The sequence below is a fragment of the Artemia franciscana genome, chromosome 8 (genome assembly GCF_032884065.1).
Source record: "Artemia franciscana chromosome 8, ASM3288406v1, whole genome shotgun sequence".
Classification (NCBI taxonomy): domain Eukaryota; kingdom Metazoa; phylum Arthropoda; class Branchiopoda; order Anostraca; family Artemiidae; genus Artemia; species Artemia franciscana.
Window position 1 is genome coordinate 30237546 of NC_088870.1, and position 24281 is coordinate 30261826.

General features: G+C 35.0%; 1 protein-coding gene across 4 annotated transcripts in view; it reads right to left on the reverse strand.

Moving 5' to 3' along the window:
* The window catches only part of LOC136030277 (signal peptide peptidase-like 3), a 75255-nt gene that overhangs the window by 24117 nt on the left and 26857 nt on the right, over positions 1–24281 (reverse strand). For all 4 annotated transcript variants that reach the window (XM_065709141.1, XM_065709137.1, XM_065709139.1 and 1 more), the window contains 2 exons: positions 11356–11429; positions 1582–1701 (listed from right to left, as the gene is read on the reverse strand). In XM_065709141.1, coding sequence (XP_065565213.1) covers positions 1582–1701; positions 11356–11429 — 194 coding nt within the window. The remainder of the gene's footprint in view (positions 1–1581; positions 1702–11355; positions 11430–24281) is intronic.

Genomic DNA, 24281 nt, shown 5'->3' on the forward strand with positions numbered 1-24281 from the left:
GCAATTTTTCATGAGACATTTTCTGGGGGGGGGGGTAAATTTATTTCTTTTGAACCGCAGCAATGCACGATGGGTAAGCTAGTTACTTGCAACATCAAAAGTACCCTGGCATAACTTACATGAAACCAGTTCTCTTTTAAACGTACAAGTTCATTTCACATCAGCGATAGTGGGAATACACACCTAAAGTGTTAGGTACGGTTATACTACATATTGTGTAGTAAGAATTGTTTTCTAACTTCACACTGCCCAAATACTTTACCCACATGCCCCCCCACCCCTAATGTGCAAATATATAGCCCAAATTACATATTTTCCATATATTCTGTCACTTCTCTTTGTATTGCCTCACGCTAAGCTGAAAGAAACTAATGAAAAAAAAACGGTTTTTGCTCCTTACTTACTGTTTGATAGGTTCATTTCATGTCAGACTCACGACTGAATTTGTCGGGTCTTAATTTGTCACCCTTTTTGGTTTTAAAATAATCTTAAATAATCAATTAAACTTAAATAGTCTTAAATTTAAAATAATCTTCCTTTGTGATGGTTTACGATAGAATACAATATCAGTTTCAGAAAGCATGACCTCGCTGCATTATGAACTGATTTCATTATGCATAATAAAGTTAGAACTGGTAGCGTCAATTCAAGAAAATTCAAAGAAGGAGTGAATGTATTTTTCAATACCTAGGGAGGCAAACAGTGACTTTCAATTTTCCAATGAAAATACAAAAAAGGCGTTTTTCAATAAAAAATGCCAGATATATCCCAGAATTAAAAAAAAAGGGGGTAGGGCAAGACTATCTAGAAGGGTATAGCCCCCCCCCCGCCTGACACTGTCGGTTGACACCCTTTATTTAAAACAGAAACATTATCGAAGAAAAACAGTGGTTGGTGTAACCAAAGTCTTAGCAATGCTTGGCTACCCGATCCAGAATTTAAAGATTGACTTCCTCAGGATGAAGGAAACCAAAAGGATAGCTATTGCTAGTTTTAGCTCATTTACAGCTGTTGATAATCAGGCGTCAATTCTTCAATTAGGCAATATTCCAACCCATTCTTTTCCATGTCATCACCAGGGTTTTTGACAGGCTTCATGCGGATTACAAAACAAAATGTAAATATAAAAAATATAAAATTCAAACATAGTAGAAAGTATAAAGAATTAAATATGTAATAACTAAAAATGAATATAAAGTACTCAAAATGTAAATATATATTAATATATAAAAGATATATTAATTCGGCCCTTTGGGGCTGGTGATAGTGATTTTTAAAATTAATAACTTATCTTGAATTTGTCTTATAAATGTAGAAAATACACAAAAATTATATATACATATATAAATATATGAAATAATATAACATATTAGAATAAAAAAATATAAAATACATGAAAACATAAATCAAAAATAAAGATAAAATTGAAGATATAAAGGCAAAGTACTGGCAGAAATGTCACTTAAATGAAGAATTGATTCCTGAACATCCGTAGCTACGGTGAGCTTAGACACTTTGTTCTAATTAAGTTAACTTCTTTTTTTATCCAAACTGGGAATGATTAGAAATTGAATATATTACCTGCTGTACATATAGCAAATAAAAGCTGCATACTATCGAAGAAGAAGAACATAACCAGTAATGAGATCGAAGCACCTAATGGTAAACACAGAGCTTGTATACCATCTAGCGTTTGAATATCTGAAAAACACAACAAATTTTAATATTAGCGTCAACCAAACACCTTATAATAAATATCTTTTGGATATTCTGCTCCTGGGCCAGATGGCTTACCCATAAGGAATATATAAACTTTTGAAGGGTAGTTTTATCGCAGTTATAGTGAGGTTATCTAACTCAGTCTTGCTTAATACTGTTTTGCCTCAGCCACAGAAGGAATCTCTAATATTACCACTTTATAAAAAAGGAAATACTTGAAAAGGTTATTGATTACGGATCGAGTTATTAAATGGATAAGAAAAGAGTACTGGATGAAGAACAAGGAAGCTTTCGGTTTAGCTATTCGACAGCAGATCAAATTTTATTTTAAATAGTTCAAATATTAAGCACAGTAAGGGAAAAAATGTTGTTGTATGTTGTTATATGTTGTTAATGTTGTATATTGGATTTCTAGATCCGCACAAAACGTTCGATAGCGTTGATAGATCCCTATTGCTCCACGTTTTGGATAAGTTAGGATTACCTACTAAAATAGTAAGGCTTTTGCAATCCATGTTTGACGGGGAAAAACATTTTAACGGGTTTGGAGAATTGTATTTCCAGGATTTTAACATAGGTCTGAGGCAAGGCAGCTCACTACTACCTGAGTTATTTTGTCTGTTTATTAATGATATGGTATATTTTTTCAGAGAAGGTGGGCCCCAACATTAAATCTAGGGAGCATGGCCTTTTCAATGCTGTTGTTTACAGATGGCATCACATTGGCTGCAAAATTTTAAGATGACATGCAGAAACTTTTAAGTCTTGTCTCAGATTACCTGGATCTCAAAAATTGCAATTAAATGTAGATAAAATGGAAATTATGATTTTACTTAGTAAACAAAGGATCAATAATGAACAGGTTCGAAAATTTTATTTTAATAGGAAAGAGATCCGGGTAGTAAAAGAAGCAGGTTGTTCGGGTTTTCATTTTTCTGCTAATGACTCCTAGAAAAAAACCTGCTAAAGCCAGTTTTACCAGAGGCAAAGGGCCAATTTAAAATATATAAAATTATGTATATATATGAATAAAAAAAATTACATTATATAAAAATAATAGTTTAAAGAAAGCTAATAGCCTAAACACGCTAAACGGGTACTAAAATCCAAAACAATGCCAATCCTTCATCACACTGCTAAGATTTAAGGGACAGAACCAGCAAAACAAATATAGTTGTTTCAGCTTCAGTATTGCAAATGAATACATACACTGCAGACATACATTCATCGAGCCGTCCTAGCTAAGTAGTTGAGGCGCTAGATTGGGAAGGACTTTGACCGAGGGGCATGGGTTCGATTCCTGGCGTGGCCGGTAATTTGGTTTGGGACAAGGGTCATTGGCGTCACTCTGTAAGCTCAGTCAAAGTCGAACCAGTTTTAAATGTTTACCTGGGAAAACTTGGGAGAGGTAAGCATCAAGGGTGTGCAAAAAAATAGGATGGCTGATTCCAACCCCCATTGCACTTCCAAACTGGAGGGGAACAAAACAGAGATCAACCCCCCCCCCCCGGCTTGGACCTTGAGGTTCTAGTCCCGGCATACTTTCTTTACTTATGGACTGCAGAAAACATCAAATAATCTCGTCGTAAAAAGGGATTTAAAATTATTTTCATTGAAAAAAGGTAAGTTAATATAGATGGTAAAATTCTGGCTAAGATTACTGCGTTATCCAGAACAAGCCAGGGCCGCATATGAAGGAATGCTAAAGCTAGAGATAAAATCTTCATGGCCATTTCGGATTCAAAACTGATCGATGAAATGTGGTTCCTCCTACATATGGAATAATGGCCCAGTCCCCGAAGAAAGTGATGATGTTTTTCCTAGAGATTTAATGACCAGGATAGGACACCAAAATATTCAAGACTAGGGTGCTGGAACAAGTGCTCCGACTAGTTTGTTTTTCTATAGAAGTGTTAAGGAGAGTTTTGGTGAATAAGTTAAATTTACCAATTAAATATATACAAACTTATAATCAAGTGCGATCCAATTGTCTACCACTTCTAGCTAATTGGAGGAATTTTAATTTTCCAAATAGAGAGAGAGAGAAAGATAGGTTTATTTAAACAACATCGTAGCTAACAGCTAATTTGCGTTGCTTCACTATGCTAAATAACAAACTAACACAAAAAAAAGAAGAAAATAACAGTGGCGAATAACAACTTCAAAATCTTCTGTTTTGTTGCACAGCGATCTAGTGTTGCAAACGAGGAAGTTAGGAAGGCCACGACGAGCGTTGAAAATAAGAGGTCTTAGGATGGGAGGCGGCTACTGTGAACAGTGCTGACATCTAAAAAAGGGACGGTAGCAGCACCTGGTGGCTTCGTCAGAAGATTAAAAGTAACCAAGTTCGAAAAAGTAGATGGCGCGAGCTTATACAGGGGTGAAGAAAGGTCAAATAAAGTATCTTTCCTGTACTTAATTAAATAAAAAAAACTAGTTTTTTTAACTGAAAGTAAGGAGCGACATTAAAACTTAAAACGAACAGAAATTACTCCGTATATGAAATGGGTTGTCCCCTCCGCAGTCCCACGCTCTTTACGCTAAAGTTTGACTCTTTGCCACAATTCTACTTTTTAAAACAATGAAAAACTTTAGCGTAAAGAGCGTGGGACTGCGGAGGGGACAACCCATTTCATATACGGAGTAATTTCTGTTCGTTTTAAGTTTTAATGTCGCTCCTTACTTTCAGTTAAAAAAACTAGTTTTTTTTATTTAATTTCTGAACGTTTTTGAATTAATGCATGTTTGATTTTGGCGCTCCGCACATAAATTATTGAAATGAAATTAGTATATCAATTTTTTTTGGCTAAATGGCTTTCTCTTAGTTTTGATCAGACGATTTTGAGAAATAAGGGGTGGGGAAGGAGGCCTTGCTGCCCTCCAATTTTTCTTAAAAAGGCTACTAGAACTTTTAATATTCAACGAACGTTTTTATTAGTAAAAAATATACGTAACTTAAGAATTAACTTACGTAACAAACTTTTATATTCTTATATTTTTATTATGTGTACGAGGGGGTTTGTACCCTCGTTAATACCTCGCTCTTTACACTAAATCGTAAGTTTTGTCCCAATTCTTTAAGAATGACCCCTGAATCAAAAAGGCCGTAGAATAAATAGTTGAAATCACTAAAAATATTTTAGCATCAAGAGCGAGGTATCTATCTCCTCCTAAATACCTCGCTCTTTATTCTAAAGTATTTTTAGAACCCCTCATATGCGTAATAATCTCTGTTCGTTTTAAATTTCAATGCTATTCCTTACTTTCATTTGAAAAAACGTTTTCATGTTTATTTTTTCACTGTTTTTTTTATAGTAATGCTAGAAAATCCTGCGCCCTTTTCATTGAATTTTTCTTCCCCCGTGACATATTCCTCAAAGGAAAGATCCTCCCACAAAGCCCTCTCCCATCAACCCCACCCCCCAAACCAAAAAATCCCCATGAAAACGTCTGTACACTTCCCAATAACCATTACTATATGTAAACACTGGTCAAAGTTTGTAACTTGCAGCCCCTCCCTCAGGGATTGTGGGGGAGTAAGTCATTCCCAAAGACATAGTTATTATGGTCTTCGACTATGCTGAACAAAATGGCTATCTTAAAATTTTAATCTGTTGACTTTTGGAAAAAAATGAGCATGGGAGGGGGCCTATTTGCCCTCCAATTTTTCGGTCACTTAAAAAGGGCACTAGAACTTTTCCTTTCCGTTAGAATGAGCCCTCTCGCGACATCCTAGGACCACTTGGTCGATAAGATGACCCCTGGGAAAAAACAAAAAAAAACAAACAAATAAATAAACACGCACCCGTGATTTGTCTTCTGGCAAAAAATACAAAATTCCACATTTTTTAGATAGGAGCTTGAAATTTTTGCTATAGAGTTCTCTGATATACCGAATGCGATAGTGTGATTTTCGGTAAGATTCTATGACTTTTAATGGATGTTTCCCCCTTTTTTCCAAAATAGGGCAAATTTTCTCAGGCTCGTAACTTTTGATGACAAAGACTAAATTAATTGAAACTTAATATTTAGAATCAGCGTAAAAATTCGAATCTTTTGATGTATCTTTTAGTATCAAAATTCCGTTTTTTAGAGTTTTGTTTACTATTGAGCCGGGTCGCCCCTTACTACAGTTCCTTACCACGAACTGTTTGAAAAGAAAATAATTCGGTATTTCAGGGCTTCTGACATTATTACTCCTTTGCGGAAGTTAGGCTCAAAATTGAAAAAGGATTATAGTTTTTCTCTGGGCCCCTTCCACCTCTTAGTTCGTTTATTTTCCCGTTAGTTTTCACCTGTTTTCGCTTTATAGTTGTGTTATCTCTTAGCAGTAGTTATGGTTGTGGTATATATGTTTTATCGCTCGTATAGTTGTGTTATTTTCAAATTATACTCCATAATAGAGAGGCTCCGAACACCCAGCATTGTATATTAAGCTCTTAATTTGACGTTTTTTTCTAACGTGACCAGATTCGTCCTGCGCCCTTTTCATTGAATTTTTTTCCCCCATGGCATATTTCTCCAAGGAAAGATCCTCCCACATAGCCCCCTCCCTCAACCCTACCCCCAAAACCAAAAAAATCCCCATGAAAACGTCTGTACACTTTCCAATAACCATTATTATATGTAAAGACTGGTTGAAGTTTGTAACTTGCAACCCCTCCCCCAGGGACTGTGGGGGAGTAAGTCATCCCCAAAAACATAGTTATTATGATTTTCGACTATGCTAAACAAAATGGCTATCTCAAAATTTTGATCCGTTGACTTTGGGAAAAAAATGAGCGTGGGAGGGGGCCTAGATGCCCTCCAATTTTTTTGGTCACTTAAAAAGGGCACTAGAACTTTTCATTTCCGTTAGAATGAGCCCTCTTGCGACATTCTAGGACCACTTGGTCGATACGATGACCCCTGGGGAAAAAAAAAAAAAAAAAAACAAACAAATAAACACGCATCCGTGATTTGTCTTCGGGCAAAAAATGCAAAATTCCACATTTTTGTAGATAGGAGCTTGAAACTTCTACAGTAGGGTTCTCTGATACGCTGAATCTGATGGTTTCATTTTCGTCAAGATCCTACGACTTTTAGGGGGTGTTTCCCCCTATTTTCCTAAATAAAGCAAATTTTCTCAGGCTCGTAACTTTTGATGGCTAAGACTAAACTTGATGAAACTTATATATTTAAAATCAGCATTAAAATGCGATTCTTTTGATGTAGCTATTGATATCAAAATTCAATTTTTTAGAGTTTTGGTTACTATTGAGCCGGATCGCTCCTTACTACAGTTCGTTACCACGAACTGTTTGATTTGCATATTGATGGCACAGAAAACTGTCAGGATAGCCACTGCTTTAACTGGTGACGCCATTGACGAACCAGCACACATATATTGGGCACTATTAAGCTAAACTTGGTAGATGGGCTCTATTTTTGGGGATAGATAGGGAAATTTTCTGTTTAAATGCAATGATTCGGCAAATCTAAGGGAAGATGGTGGGAATGATTAGTTATTATTGAGGATCTTTAAATCAACATTTCCTAGATATATAGTGGCAATTGGCAATTCTATGTTAAAGGGTTAAAAAAAAATTTTATTTGAATCTGCTTATTTATTATGTTAATTGTATCAATTTTTGTATATGCCTTTTACCAGCTTTGAAATATTTACATATATATATATATACATATATATATATATATACATATATATATATATATATATATATATATATATATATATATATATATATATATATATATATATATATATATATATATATATGGCTAAAAGTGATCTCAATTTTATTTGGAAAGTTCTAAGGCATGATATGTCTAAGTCTTGCAGTGGTGTTCAAATCAGTACTGAACAGTGGTACAGCTACTTTAAAGGTAAATTCTCCAGTCCCGATCGATTGCTCGAGAGTAAGTTTGAGAAAGAACTTGATGGGCTCTTGTTCAAGTCCGCTAGTGACCTCGGTTTCGTCGTAACTCCATCAACGGTCACGAAATGCATCCTGATACTACGAAAAAAGATTTTCCGTGGTGCGGATTCGATTTGTGCGAAGCACTTGGAATTCGGTTCTTGTGTCTTATTTGAACATTTATCACTACTTTACCAAATGATTATTGTTACTGGTATTGTCTCCAATTTATTCAGCACTGGTTTAATTAGTCCTATTTAAAAAAAAGGAAAAAAATTTGAAAAAAGAAGAATTTCAAAAAGGAAAAAGGAATTTTCAAAAATTTTAAAATTTTGAAAAAAGGAAAGCCAGCTGACTGTTGTTCCTCCTGCTGACTGTTGTACCCGCCAGAGAATCAATTTGGTTCTAAGAAAGGTGTAGGTTGTGAACATGCTCATCATCTCAGTGCAAATTTATTACTTCATGCCGCTGAAAATGATGAAGTACTGTTTTTGCTGGGCTGGACGTTTCGAGAGCGTTTGACTCCGGCATACATGCACAGATACTGCTGATAGCATATAAACGCGGTACAGACCCTTCGGTAGTTAGGGCTATGCGCGACATGTATAGGAAGCTGAATGCTAGAGTAAAGGTCCCTGTTTTACCTGGTGTTGTAGATCTTACCCTAGCAATACCCAATAAAAAAGGTATTAGACAAGGAGCTCTGGCCTCCCCGCCCCTGTTCAATAGCAGTGTAAACGAGCCCTAGCAAAACGCCACGACATGTATTTTTAAAGGAATAGGCGTTTCATTAGTGAATTACGCAGATGATGTATTGAATGTAAGTAGAACACAAGTAGGGATTGAAGAAGACTTTCGTATGTTGTCAGATGAATATAATCGTATTGGTTTCAATTTTAATCATAGTAAGAGTGAGATTCTAGTTTTTAGTCGCCGTTGCCAAGATCAATACGGAGTAGCTAGTCCAGTGCGTACAGTAGAAAAGTGAAATGAGCGTTATATAACACGCCTGGGCAGTAATAGCACTTTCCCAAGTATTTTCCGAGTTTTTTTCATGTTATAAATGCTGAGTTTCATTTCATTTTTAGAAGTGTGTTTTTTCTTTCTTTCTTTCTTTCTCGTATTACTCCGTCAGTTTTGTATATTTTTTTTTTGCAATATGCCAGGAAATAAACATATACATATATACATACGTACATTCATATATATATATATATATATATATATATATATATATATATATATATATATATATATATATATATATATATATATATATATATATATATATATATATATATATATATATATATATATATATATATATATATATATATATATATATATATATATATATATATATATATATATATATATATATATATATATATATATATATATATATATATATATATATATATATATATATATATATATATATATATATATATATATATATATATATATATATATATATATATATATATATATATATATATATATATATATATATATATATATATATATATATATATATATATATATATATATATATATATATATATATATATATATATATATATATATAGTCCAGTGCGTACAGTAGAAAAGTGAAATGAGCGTTATATAACACGCCTGGGCAGTAATAGCACTTTCCCAAGTATTTTCCGAGTTTTTTTCATGTTATAAATGCTGAGTTTCATTTCGTTTTTAGAAGTGTGTTTTTTCTTTCTTTCTTTCTTTCTCGTATTACTCCGTCAGTTTTGTATATTTTTTTTTTTGCAATATGCCAGGAAATAAACATATACATATATACATACGTACATTCATATATAATATATATATATATATATATATATATATATATATATATATATATATATATATATATATATATATATATATATATATATATATATATATATACATATATATATATATATATATATATATATATATATATATATATATATATATATATATATATATATACATATATATACATATACATTACCATACATATACATTACAATGTATATATATATACATTACCACATGGTAAAGATGAATTCTATAATTGTTTAGTTCATTCAGATTTTTTGCAATGTGTTAATATTTGTGATTTGGTAAAATTTATAATATTTAGTTTACCTGTTGTTGCTAAAGGGAGGGATATATTAACAAGATAAGCTTGTTTTGGTTTTACTTGGTTGTTTTACATTTGCTGGTTTTTTTTCATAGGCATGTATTTTGGGGGTGATACCTGACGCGGGGATGCCATGGATATTCTGTGGTAGCCACAACACTGTGCTGGGTAGAGAATTTAGAGTGGCGAAACCCTATATAGGCCAGTGTATTCTCCTGATGAGCCCTTATGTTGGGTGTTGCCTCTGAATTATTTGTCTATATTATTTTTTCTATTGTTCGGTAAATGACGACTTATACTTATTGACGACATGACTGCCTGTCCATGGATTATTCTTTATGGTTGATTGTGTGTGGCTATGCTGTTTGACCTATGTGATTGTATGGATGAGTAGGGTTAAGGCCTCATTCAAGTGCTGGTCTATATTAATCACTAATTTAGGAAAACAGTCTTCCTTTTCTCCTTCTGTCTCTTTTTTTTTTTCTTTTTTTTTGTGTTTGTGCTGTAGCATTGGTGATTTCTCTTTTCATGATATATATATATATATATATATATATATATATATATATATATATATATATATATATATATATATATATATATATATATATATATATATATATATATATAGCAAATATTTCGACAAGGACCTCGGCCAAGTCGTCCTCAGTGCTAAAAAAAAATGAGCTAAATCTAACATTCGAAGTGAATTGGACAAGAGAAGAAAAGATGCTCAAAGTATCTCAAGATACTCAAGTACTGGAGTGTCTTGAGATACTTTGAGTATCTTTACTCCTCTTGTCCAATTCACTTCGAAAGGTCAGAGTTTGCTTCTTTTTCCTTTTTTTTCTTCTTTTTTTTTTTAGCACTGAGGATGACTTGGCCTTGACAAGGACTTTCAGACTGAGGTCCTTGACTTGAGGTCCTTTTCGATATATTTGTTTGTTTTTCGTTTTCATATTTTGCTACTGGCTGACAAAATTTTCGCTTTCTCACCAATTTGATTGTGTTTTTCATTTATTATATCCTTTCCTTTCTTGGTTTCATACGTCAGTGTGATCTTAGAATATATTTTCTGATACTTCAGCTGCACAACTTGTGTTTTTACAGCTTTTCTTTGAGCAAAAAGTATCCTTAAATGTAAAAATAGTATTTTCAGACAAAACCTGCCAACAGATTTGAAAAACGGCGAAGTAACATAACTACTATGCTACCCCACTTTGTGTACACCAGAGTATATAGGTATATTTCATTGAAAACCTAAGTCCTGATCGCCTCATTTTTAAGAAATGTAGGGTAGTTGAAATTTTCACTTAACCAATTCAAAAAAGCTTGTTTCATTTTCACTGTCCTTGGTACTGAAAGTAGAACCTTGGGAATCTACGCTTTGGTCTAAGGTCAAGTTTTTGATGTAAAAGGAATGTTCAATTCAATTGCGCTTTAGTCTTTGCTCACACTTTTAGTAGCTAATAAAAAGTGCCAAAAATATAATTCACTGTTGCCAATAACAACTAATTTATGTTTCAATATTCCATAAGTTTTTCAGAGAAAGAGAAAGTAATGAACACTCACTTTCGGCTACCGGTTTTCCATCTTTTCCAGATTGATTTTGTTTTTCTTTTGCTTCTTGTTCCAAATTCAATGATCTAAAATAATCAAAATATATAAACTCGTGACACACACAAATAACAGCAGATAATGAGATTTCAATCTGCATCACAAATATGGGTCGATCTCGCTTAGAAGGGCTATAAAGAATGAAAAGTTGAGATGGCTAGGACACAATATAAGGATGAAGGAGGATAGATTGCCGAAAGTTCCCAGATGGGGTGGGAAGATATCGAAAGGAAAGACAAGAAATGGGAACTTCTTGGGAGGGTGTAAAGAGGGAGGCTTTAAATATATTGGAATGGAAGAGGAGCATGCGTAGCTGTGCTGGCCTAAGACAGCTTGGTGATAGAGTGAGTTACTAGTATTATTAGGAGATAAATGTTTGAGAATAAACGAAGCTGAACTGATAACACCCCATACAAGGACTTGAAAGTCTTGAAAGGATGTTACTGACAAACAAACGCTTTACAAAAAGCATTAAAAGTTATTTATATGCATTGTTGTTACTTTTCTACGAGTTGCAAAAAATTTTGGGAGGGAAGACCAAACTCAGTAGCCTCTCCTCCCCCGTATATGGCCTTGATTATTCACCCCTTACTCCTTTAAATATCATACAACAATTTATCGAAACATCATTTCTGAGATCGGTTCAAACGATCCAGTTACAAAAATTGTGATTTTAAATTTGATTAATAAAATCACAAATAAAATCACAAATAAAATTTGTGATTTTAAATTCGTAAAAGATTCGTGTTCCTTACAAACTTCAAAGTACCAATGACAGCGACGTGAAATCTGATTGCTTGAGTAGATTAAGCGGAAACTTCCACAACTTTATATATTTCAAAAAATTAGCAAAAATCGGAAATTCAACTTTTAATGGAGACCCATGGGCGGATGCAGTGGATACTTAAGGACACTTCCCCCCCCCCAACAAAAAAATCAAAAGTTGATGAAAATACCTATGGGGAGCCTAGATTTCATTGGTGTCCCACCCAAGCATTAATTCTGTATCCATCTCTGAAAAGATCTCTATATGCAGTTATGCAGATTTTGATAGTAGCGGGTGCCAAATCAAAAACGAAGAAACGAGAAGGCTGCGAAATCAGCAAAAAAAAAAAAAACTAAAACGCATAGCACTAAACAGTTTAAGAAGCTTTAGCTTTCATTTGAAAGTTTATTTGTCTTCGGGACGAAAAATATCTTAAATGTTTGGATTTTATGGACGAAAACAGTTGTCAAATTTAACTAATTATTTTTACTTGTTCATTTCCACGGTTCGACGTGGCAACACTGACGAAAGTGATGTACAGCCTTAGGAACTTCATAAAATTGAAGCAACCAAAGCAAAGATGTTCGAAGATCTTGGTTTTCAGGTATGAACAAACCTAAGATTGGTTGAGAGGGTAAATATACTTTTATCAAGATGCCCTTCGTACTTTAAGAAAAACAATGGCTAATTATGGCACTTGGTATTAACCAAGTGACATATAGCAATCGCCAATTCTGTCGGTCTGTCTGTCGGTCCCGGTTTTGCTAATTTAGGCACTTCCAGGTAAGCTAGGACGATGAAATTTGGCAGGCGTATCAGGAACGGGACCAGCTTAAATTAGAAATAGTCGTTTTCCCGATTTGACCATCTGGGGGGAGTGGGGGGCCGGTTAATTCGGAAAAAATAGAAAAAAATGAAGTATTTTTAACTTATGAATGGGAGATGGCTCTTAATAAAATTTGATGTTTGGAATGATATTGTGTCTCAGAGCTCTTATTTTAAATCCCGACCGGATCTGATGACATTGGGGGGAGTTGGAGGGGGGAAACCTAAAATCATGGAAAACACTTAAAGTGGAGGGATCGGGATGAAACTTGATGGGAAGAATAAGCACAAGTCCCAGATACATGATTGACATAATTGGAACGAATCCGCTCTCTTTGGGGTAGTTGGAGGGGGGGGGTAATTCTGAAAAATTAGAAAAAATGAGGTATTTTTAACTTACGAACGGGTGATCGGATCTCAATGAAATTTGATTTTTAGAAGGATATCGTGTCTTAGAGCTCTTATTTTAAATCCCGATCGGATCTGGTGACATTGTGGGGGATTTGGGAGGGGGAAACCTAAAACTTGGAAAACACTTAGAATGGAGGGATCGGGATGAAACTTGGTGGGAAAAGTAAACACAAGTGCTAGATACATGATTGACATAAACGGAACGGATCCGCTCTCTTTGGGATAGTTGGGGGGGGGTATTTCTGAAAAATTAGAAAAAATGGGGTATTTTTAACTTACGAACGGGTTATCGGATCTCAATGAAATTTGATATTTGGAAGGATATCATGTCTCAAAGCTCTTATTTTAAATCCTGACTGGATCTGGTGACGTTGGGGGAAGTTTGGGGTAGGGGAACCTAAAATCATGGAAAACGCTTAGATTTGAGGGATCGGGATGAAACTTGGTGGTAAAAATAAGCAGAAGTCTTACATACGTGATTTACATAATTGGAACGGATCCGATCTATTGGGGGGGGGGGGTTAATTCTGAAAAATAAGAAAAAATGACGTATTTTTAACTTACGAAGGAGTGATCGGATCTTCATGAAACTTCATATTTAGAAGGACCTCGTAACTCAGATCTCTTATTTTAAATCTCAACCGGATCAAGCGTAATTGAGGGGGGGCAGTTGGGGGGGGGGGCCGGAAATCTTAGAAAATACTTAAAGCGGTGAGATCAGGATGAAACTGGATGGGGAGAATAAAAACCTGTCTAAGATACGTGACTGACATAACCGGACCGGATCCGCTCTCTTTGGTGGAATTGGAGGGGGGTAGTTTTGAAAATTGAGGTATTTGTAACTTACGAAAGGGTGACCAGATCTTAATGAAATTTGATATTTAGAAGGATCTTGTGGTTTAAATTTCTTACTTAAATTCCGACCAGATCCTTTGACGTTGGGGGGAGTTGGAGGGGGAAACCGGAATTCTTGAAAAACGTGAAAATTGGGGTATTTTATCTTACGAATAGATGATCGGATCTTAATGAAATTTGATTTTTAGAAAGAATTCATGTCTCAGAGCTCTTATTTCAAATCCAGACCAGATCGTTTGACATAGGGGGGAGTTGGAGGGGGAAATCTTGGAAAAACACTTGGAGTGTAGGAATCGGGATGAAGCTTGGTGGATAGAATAAACAAATGTCCTTGATACGTGATTGACAGAATTGTACTGGATTCGCTCTCTTTGGGGGAGTTGGGGGAGGGGTTCAGTGATTTGGCGAGTTTGGTACTTCTGGACGTACTAGGACGATAAAAATTGATAGGCGTGTCAGGGAGCTGCACAATTTGACTTGATAAAGTCGTTTTCCCAGATTCGACCATCTGGGGGGCTAAAGGGAGAGGAAAAATTAGAAAAAATTAGGTATTTATAACTTACGAGTGGGTGATCGGATCTTAATGAATTTTGATATTTAGAAGGACATCGTGACCCAGAGCTCTTATTTTAAATCCTGACCGGCATTAAGCCTTTTATTTTCCTTTTTAAATCAATCTATTGATTCATAGAATTTTGTTGGAGCTCATACCATATGATCTCTTGGCTCTTAGCTCTTATCGCCTCGTCACAAGTGCCATATGAGCTCTTAGCTCTTGTTTTTTTTCACAAAAGGATGACAATTTTTATTATATTGGGCCTAGTTTCAATGTTCACCGTCACCTGCACTATAAGCAATAATTATTGACTGTAGGTAGGTCAGATCAGTGGTAATGGCAGATTATTTTCGATTACTCCCTCATTTCGTCACCATTATCGTCAATTCCAGAATAAAATTATTGCACTTCACACCAACTAAAAAACTGAATTTTTTTTTAATTCTGTTTTGTATGCTTACGCGTCCTTTGTCCTATGAATTAATCGCATAAATGGTGTGATTAGTGACAATATTGAGGAAAGATAAAAGCGAGAAACAAGGAAACTAATAAGAAAGATCAAAACTAGTCAGAAGATGACAGAGATGAACTTATGATGATAATGATAAAAGTGACAAAAAGGGAGAGCAATAATGATGATAGTGACTTTGTGATGACATTGAGAAAAAAGGAGACCAATAAGGGATGTAATGGAAAAGAGGACAAAAAATGACAGTGAGGAATTAGGAGACTATTAATAAAGATCAGACCTAGAGAGAGGATATGGGCATTTTTGAAGCATTAGAACGATTATTAGAAAATAGCGCTTGAAGGAAAAACTTAAAAAGATAGATATAGCAGAAAAGAAAAAAAGGAGAAATTTACATTTTTCCAGCCGATCTATTGTCTGGGAGAAAATCAACACTGAACGTAAATTGAATATCCCCGTTGATCAATAACATAGTACATAAAGATAATGAAGAATAAGGAGGAAAGGGAAAATAGAAAAGAATAATGAAAATGGACGAAAACAAAAATTCAGATAGAGAAAAAGGGAGTTGATAGAAATACAGCCAAAAAAAAAAAATCATTTTCAAGTAGATTGAAATCATAATTACTCAAACTCAATTTTTGTATACCTGTGTTTTGATCTTATTCAGCCATTCTGATGCCTTTTATCAGCTATAATCTTCCCTTAAATTTGCAGAAGAAAAAAACTCAAGTGGGTATATCAGTCATTGCTAATCAAAACAAAAAAAAATGATTTTGAAATTGTCAAGAGAAAGTTAGTAATGATGGATAATTTGAGCTTCAAATGAGCATTTGAAACTATATATTTCGAAATTTTTTTAATGCTCAATTCGGTAAACAAAAGTCTGACATTAAAACATATTGCTGTCAAAGCATAAATTTTCCTTCTGATCAAAGGACCAAAACGATAAACTTAATAAGTGTATTTAGTAGATCTGTTTTTGGTCGCAAAACCTTCCAAATGACATAGGTTTTTTTTTTCTGCACCATTAAGAACTAACCACAACAGTTGATTTGAAAAGAAAAAAAGATTAAAATAACACATAGTAGCCTAGACCTTGAATTATCGAAATACCACAAAAACATTTGAGAACAACGGGACGTCTAAAATAATAATAATTATATACAGCGTTGAATACAGCATTTTGCCATATTCCCGAAATTCATACCATTTTAACTCAATAGCTACGTTTTTGGTTACTGGTGGGATTGTTCGACAACGAATAGTAGCGCAGAATTGCGAAAATTTAATGGGACAGGATTTTTTTCATTTTTTGAAAAACGATCCAAAAAAAATGTTTAGTTCTAAATCCGTGAGTCTATTTTATAAATTCCGACTTTTTTAATAAAAACTTTAAAATTAATATCTTTCAAAATCCAAGAGGTGAGTAATCCCTCCCCCCTTACCCACAGTTCACGGGGTTGTTCAAGGTACAGCTACCTTTTACGATGTTTTTCCAACCGGCATTTTTAACAATCTCACATTCGGTGTATTTCAGAAAAAGAACGCAATTTTGCGAAATGCAGTCAATTTAGAGCAAATTTTTTATCAAAAATATTGAAACAAATCCAGAAAAGCAAAGCTTGATTTAAGAAATGGAGTTAAATGGAGTATTCACACAATTTAAGGCCCTTATCTCTGTTGCTGCGTGGATCGCATCCTCTCTTCTCCTCCCCGAGAAGCCTTTCAGCGGATTTCATTCACAAGCAGTGGCGCCGACAGACAAAAATGTTTCGGGAGTGAATGTTTTTTCTTATTTTTCATAAAGATGAAAAAAAAAAACATTTTTCTAAATTCATAGGGCTTTTTCGTGAAAATATAAAACAAAAAACATATACATCAAATTAAAAGGGGTGAACATTTGTAATACCCTCCTTCCCGTCAATTAAGATTGGAACGCTGGATTTGGAATCCTTTGTCCGAAGGATGGGGGTTCGATTCCTAGTGTGGCCAGTTATTTGGTTCAGGACGGGGGTCAGTGGCGTGAATCTGTAGGCTAAGCCAGAGTCAATTTAGCTCAAAATAGGTACCAGGAGTAATCTAGAAAAGGTAAACAAGACGATTGTGTGAAAGCAAAGGATGGCTGGCCCCCAGCCCTCAATTGCACTTCCTGGCTGACTGATCTTGAAACGGAGATCATCACAGCCGGTTTGGACTTAAGGGTCTAGTACCCTAACCTTTACCTTTTTTTATGTATTGTATAAATATCTGTTAGAATTTTTTCCAACCGTAAATTTTTACAGTCTTGTGTACTGTGTATTGCAGGAAAGCAGTGCAATTTCCTGGAATGTAGGTAAAATTATTTCAGCGCATATGGGGAAACATATCCTGAAGAATAAAATTAATTTTGAAAAATGGGTTATCAGGTCCGATTGATTCCGTTGATTTTTGATTCCGATTCCGTTGATTTTTGAATTGAAAAAAGGGAATAGTTGTGGGAAAAGTCAGGTTAGAAATAAGCTATTTGCACAATGAGCTATTTGTCTCTATTGCAGCATGGATCATGTTTTTACCTCTCCCCACAAAGGCAAAATTATGAATAGAAAAAAATAAATTTCACAAAGATACATACAGAATCGAAAAAGAGGGGCAATATCTTTGCAAGATAAAAGGACAAGGAGCTGAAAAATCGCATAAGAGAATTTTTAACGAACCGAACCGAAAGATTCAACACTTTATTTCTTATATCTTTCTATTAATCATCCATAAAATTACCCATTGATTACACGCTAAAAGCATTCTAAACGCAAAAAATTTAATGGTAGAAATTCCCTTAATGTTAGATTCATGTGGGTTTTTAGGCATCTTTTCAGATGTAACCAGATTCGTTTCTATAATAATTAAAGCATGAACCATATTCTGGAGAAATCTGGGCAAGGTAAGCAGGAAGGGTGTGTGAGAGCACAGGATGGTTGGCCCCCAGCCCCCTATTGAACTTCATGGCTGAAGGGCCATGAAACGGAGATCCGCACCGCCGGTTTGGATCTTCAGGGTCTAGTGCCGTCTTACTTACTTACTTATGAGCCATATTCCAAGTTATACCCTAAATACTTCGCATCAGCCATAAATTCTGAATTACACCCTTAATACTTCGCTCTCCACCCTTTTACCAAATCATATTTAATTTAAAATCAACCTTATGGTTTATATTAGGTTAGAGCTAGTACTTTTAGGTTGCTTGTTTACTATGTTGTTTACCTTTTTACTAGGTTACAGCAGTCACTGCAACCATGATTCCTCAAACCTACTTTTAAAGAATCCATTGCATTTGAGGATAGGAATTAGGAAACAAAAGCTATGAACATTATACATTCAAAATGTACTTAATAAATCACCCTTAACTTGGATATAATTAGATGTGTAGGAGCACAAATCTTAATTTACATAAGTGGTAAATGTCCTTAACACCCAGTAAATCGCTAATCTGAAAACTATCGTGAGATGCTATAAAAACAGGTGAAACTCTATCAGAATACTTCACAATTAGTGTCAGTTGATTTTTGATTTCTAAGAAAAGAGAATCCCTTCTTTTTTCATATTATCTCTGAAGTTTAAAGGCAAGCGAATAAATCTCATATAATTTAAGCTATCTACCTAATTCCTCCTTCCCTCTACACACAATTAGCCCACAAAAAATTCACCCATCTGTAAAATTAGGCAGCCCGTCGGAAACTTTAGTAAATAAAAAAGAGTGAAGATGGCGTGAATATATGGTGTAAAACATCCTATAGTTTAGTTTTCATATTTTTAATTCTTTGAATCCGTTTTTTTTTGGTTTTGAAATAAAAAAAAATAATTTGTTTGCTTATTAGAAATAAGAAATTCTGTCCATATTGAATTTATTCGGATCTGACTTGGAGTTTTAGTCTATGTTACTTAGATTAGATTAAATTTTAAAAAATCCTTAACAAGAAAACCTTCTGATGTACACCTAGTGGACATTTTCTCAACCAAAAGTGTAAAAAGGTATCATTTACTATAGATGGTGGTGCCAGACCAAGCCCACAGAAAGTAGTTATCCGTACTTCATAGCCTTCCATGCCGTTCGACAGTTGCAATCGATCTTATATTTCCGAATTATTTTCTGCTGGGATAATTCAACTTCAAACCACAGGAAGTAGTTACCCGTACTTCATAGTCCCAACCTGTATCTCTATGCACTTCCATAACAAGTCAACCCTTCGACAGTTGCAATCGACCTTATGTTTCCGAATTATTTTCTGCTATGATAATTCAACTCCCAACCACCAAAGCCCCGAAAACCAAACAACAAAAAGAAATAAAAATACATAAAAAAAATATTGTAAGACATTCTATAACACATATTCAACCTGTATGAGAGAATAAAGGAGGAGGAGAATAAAGGAGGAGTCAAATATTCCAGAGTCCTTTCTCTTCTTCATTCTCTTACTCTCCCTTTGGTTACTAAATTTTAAATGTAAGAACAAATTTTACTGGGTCTTCACCTGCGGGGAAATCATCCAGGGGGGGATAACCTAGAACGATAAATTCAATATGGTCAGTATGCTTTACTGAAATGTGAAGAATTTGTGCGCATGACTGCGCATGGATTTGTGCGCATGGCAAGTATTACGTGTTTTGTCCATGACTGGGAGATCCAGTTGACATTTTCAGGATTTTTGGGGGGGAATCGAAAGGGCAAACTATTTCGTCTCGAATCCGCAGAGATGAATATATGCTAAGGTCGTAAAACAGGTTCTTGGACTGGCAATAAAAATAAACCGCAAAAATTATTCTTCAAGAGTAAATATCCGAAGAATTTCAGTTTATAGCCCTTCGAACCGTACCGTACAATAAATTATAGTCAATTCAAGTCGAACTTCCGGTCGGAAATATGATTTCTTATTTTATCTTGCAATTTCCGATTGATCTACGACAATATTAATCAATCCGCAATTATCACATTATTTCTCAATATATTGTGATGCAACACTTATCTTCCGTTTTATTTCTACGAACTCTATTGCACAATAATTTCACTTGAATTTATAAACTAAATCAAGAGCTGCTTGAACAGACTACTTAATTATTTTCGGGGAAGCCATTTTACCGTTTTCTCTATTTAAATTTTCAAAAATGCCTATCTCTAAATTCATCCATTTTTGCATTTAAAAATAATTTAGCTGCACGAGGCCAATTCAAGCAGATTTTGTGTTTACAAATTGCGACTTTGGCCAGAATTTCATTTACTGTTTTACTATCAAGTTGGTTACATGATACCAGTTCGAGCCTCGTCAGCAAAACTTTATCGGGGAAGAATTTCCCTACTCTACTCCGAGATGAATTGCAGTAAATGATCATTCAAATTCGTTTTTATTTCCGTTTTTACATTCCGCTAAGACTGTAAACATATTAATTTATAATAGACTACGGATAATCAGTACACCAAATCAAAATGGATAGGTGTGGAAGGGGAGAAGGCAATGACAACATATATCTCAGGAAATAAAATTTTATGATTTTCCTACAAAAATCGAAAAAAATTGCGCCCAACCTAGATTTTGATATCTAACTATGTGTATCTTTTTTAAAACAATAGACTCCCTCCCCTTCCAATATTTTAATGAATTAGCACTAAATGGGCGGTGTTTTTGCAAGCACCTGGCGCTTTTTCCCGTGCCAGCAGCAAATCCTTCCTACAATATTTTTGAAGCAGTTACCACAGAAGCGAAAACAGTTCTTAACGTCTCATTAACAAAACTGATTAATTACATTATTGTTGTGAGATGGTAACCCCTTACCTATTCGCGTATACTACCATTTTTTATATTATCTAATCTCTATTCATGTAATAAATCAATGGTCACAACAGGATTGGCTATTCGCTTCCGCAGCCAGACTGGACGTCAGGTCATATATGAAATTAAATAAAAACAAGAAGTAAGAGCTAATATGGCACTTGTGACGAGGCCGGAAGAGCCAAGAGCCAAGACCTCATATGGTATGAGCTCTAGCAAAATTCTAAGAATCAATAGTGATTTAAAAGGAAAATCAGAGGATTAATGCCGGTCGGGATTTAAAATAAGAGCTCTGAGTCATGATGTCCTTCTAAATATCAAAATTCATTAAGATCCGATCGCCCACTCATAAGTTATAAATACCTCACTCTTTTTTTATTTTTCCTCTCCCTTCAGCCCCCCAGATGGTCGAATCCGGGAAAACGAGTTTATCAAGTCAATTTGTGCAGCTCCCTAACACGTCTACCAATTTTCATCGTCCTAGCACGTCCAGAAGCAAAAAACTCACCAAAGCACTGAACCCCACCCCCTTACTCCCCCGAAGAGAGCGAATCCAGTACGGTTATCTCAATGACGAATCTACAACATTTGCTTATTCTACCCACCAAGTTTCATCCCGATTCCTCCACTCTAAGCGTTTTCCAAGATTTCTGATTTCCCCCTCCAACTCCCCTCAATGTCAACAGATCTGGTCGGTATTTGAAATGAGATCTGTCCGCTTTAAGTATTTTCCGAGATTTCTGGTCCCCCCGCAACTGCCCTCCAGCCCTAATGACGCTGGATCTGGTCGGGATTTAAAATAAGAGATCTGAGTTATGAGGTCTTTCTAAATGTGAAGTTTCATTAAGATCCGATCACTCCTTTGTAAGTTAAAAATACTTCATTTTTTCTAATTTTTCAGAATTAACTTCCCCCCCAACCCCCCCCCCCCCAAATAGAGCTGATTCGCTCCGATTATGTCAATCACGTATATAGGACTTCTGCATATTTTTCCAAGTTTCATCGCGATCCCTCTACTCTAATCGTTTTCCAAGATTTAAGGTCCCCTCCAACTCCCCCAAATGTCAGCAGATCCGATCGTGATTTAAAATAAGAGCTGTGAGACACGATATCCTTCTGGATATCAATTTTCATTGAGATCCAATTACCCATTCGTCAGTTAAAAATACCTCATTTTTTCTAATTTTTCAGAATTAAAACTACCCTAAAGAGAGCTGATCCGTTCCGATTATGTCAATCATGTATCTAGGACTTGTGCTTATTTTTACCACCAAGTTTCGTCCCGATCCCTCCACTCTAAGCGTTTTCCATGATTTAGGTCCTCCCCACCTCCAACTCCCCCCCAATGTGACCAGATCTGGTAGGTATTTGAAATAAGAGCTCTGAGGCACACTCAACACCCCGCTCTTTACGCTAAAGTTTGAGTCTTTCTCTCAACTCTACTTTTTAAAACATTAAAAAACTATAGCGTGGGGCGGGTTCAGAAACAGTACGTGGCAGGCGATGTCAGGGTGGGGAGTGTCTTTTGGGGAAAATGTTTTCCGTGCGAAGGTTTATTATTGCATTTTTGGCAAAACAGACGCGAAACGTCCCTCTCCTCTGCTCAAGAGTTTCCAGCTTGGCCTTTTTTAGAAGGAGCGAGTATGGTACCTTAACTTCTTTAAAAATTATTCTAAGGGCTCTTTTTTGAATGAATTCAAAAAATGAATAGCAGCTTTGACACCAGAGCCTAGTCATACGCAATGCTGTATAGATTCTGCGATCTTTAGAAATAAAAAAAATAATATCTTTTAAGAAATGAAGATTCAAATCTTGATGGAGCTTCAGTTCTAAATTAATTCTTCAATACATTTTATTACTCTGCTTTAACTGACCCACTCCAACCAAACCCTGAAATTCGTCAGCACTGTGAATTTTATATTCCAGATTGTGTTAAACAATATTCTATGCATCTTTCGATGAGATCCTTCTCGAGGCTACTGACTAAATGAGCAGCACCCGGACCCCCTGAGCACCCCTTTTCACTGCACAACATACATATTTTAAAACGCATTGTTTGCATCGACATATCTCTGCCAAGTCTTCTTCGTTGGAATTTTCATCACTAATGACTTATAGCTTTTTAAATATAATAACGACGTAAATATAATAATATATAAGTACAATGCCAATATATGCTAACTTATTGGCAATTATAAGCTTGTTTTAATCAGTTTTTTTTTAATTGAGTAATAGTTCTTTAGTTTTGATCCATATGTTTATCTGCTATCATGCAAATTAGACAATCGCCACAAAAGCTTTTAATACTTTAAATAAAAATACTCTCTAACACCTGGCTATAAAAATAAACGAAGGAAAATGTATCATTTAATCATACTCATCCACTTATAGGTAAATTGTCATCAGTTATCTATTCTGTATTTATATTGTCAAAGCAAAGACAAAAAGCATCTTCCTTTACCTTACCAGCGGCGTCAATTGACGTGGAGATCATTGTCCCCTAATTTTGTGCCCCCTCCCCTCCGCTAGTTTCTGATAAATACTTTTGGGGGGGATTCATTTTAGAATATTATTTTGTATTTTCACCCAAAAAAATTGAAACAAGGGACAAATAGGCCCCGCAGCCAAAAAAAAAAAGATCGTGAATTGAACCCACTTTACATTACCATTACGAATCATAACATTTTGTCTATATGAGTTAGAAAATTGTTATTACTTAAGTTGTTGCAACAGACACTTGCTCGAGTTGTAATGAGATATAGCCAACTGACTTGAAAACTATCCCACAATGTTATAGGTATTCCTCGCTTTCAATACCACATATTACAATCGATAGCAATACCAAAATGCTTTAGATGTGTCTAGCCAGACACATACACAAGAACTAAAAAAATATGTAAAATTTAAGAAAAACTTATAGCTTTAATAAGAAATGCCCAGAAATTCAATAAAATCTATGGTTTTGAAAGAGAGGGGGAGGGGTATACCTGGGGCAACCACCATAGGCACATGCCTGTGTCCGGTATTTATTCAGGTAATAAATCTATCACAATAACTCGCCGATCATCAGGATTGTTACGTCATTTTCGAAGCAACGTTCAAATGTTCGAAGCAACCGACTGTGACAATTGGGGTTAGATTATTCAACTGATTGATTCGGTTGGTTGTGGTGGCTCTAAACCCCACTCACGAATTGCA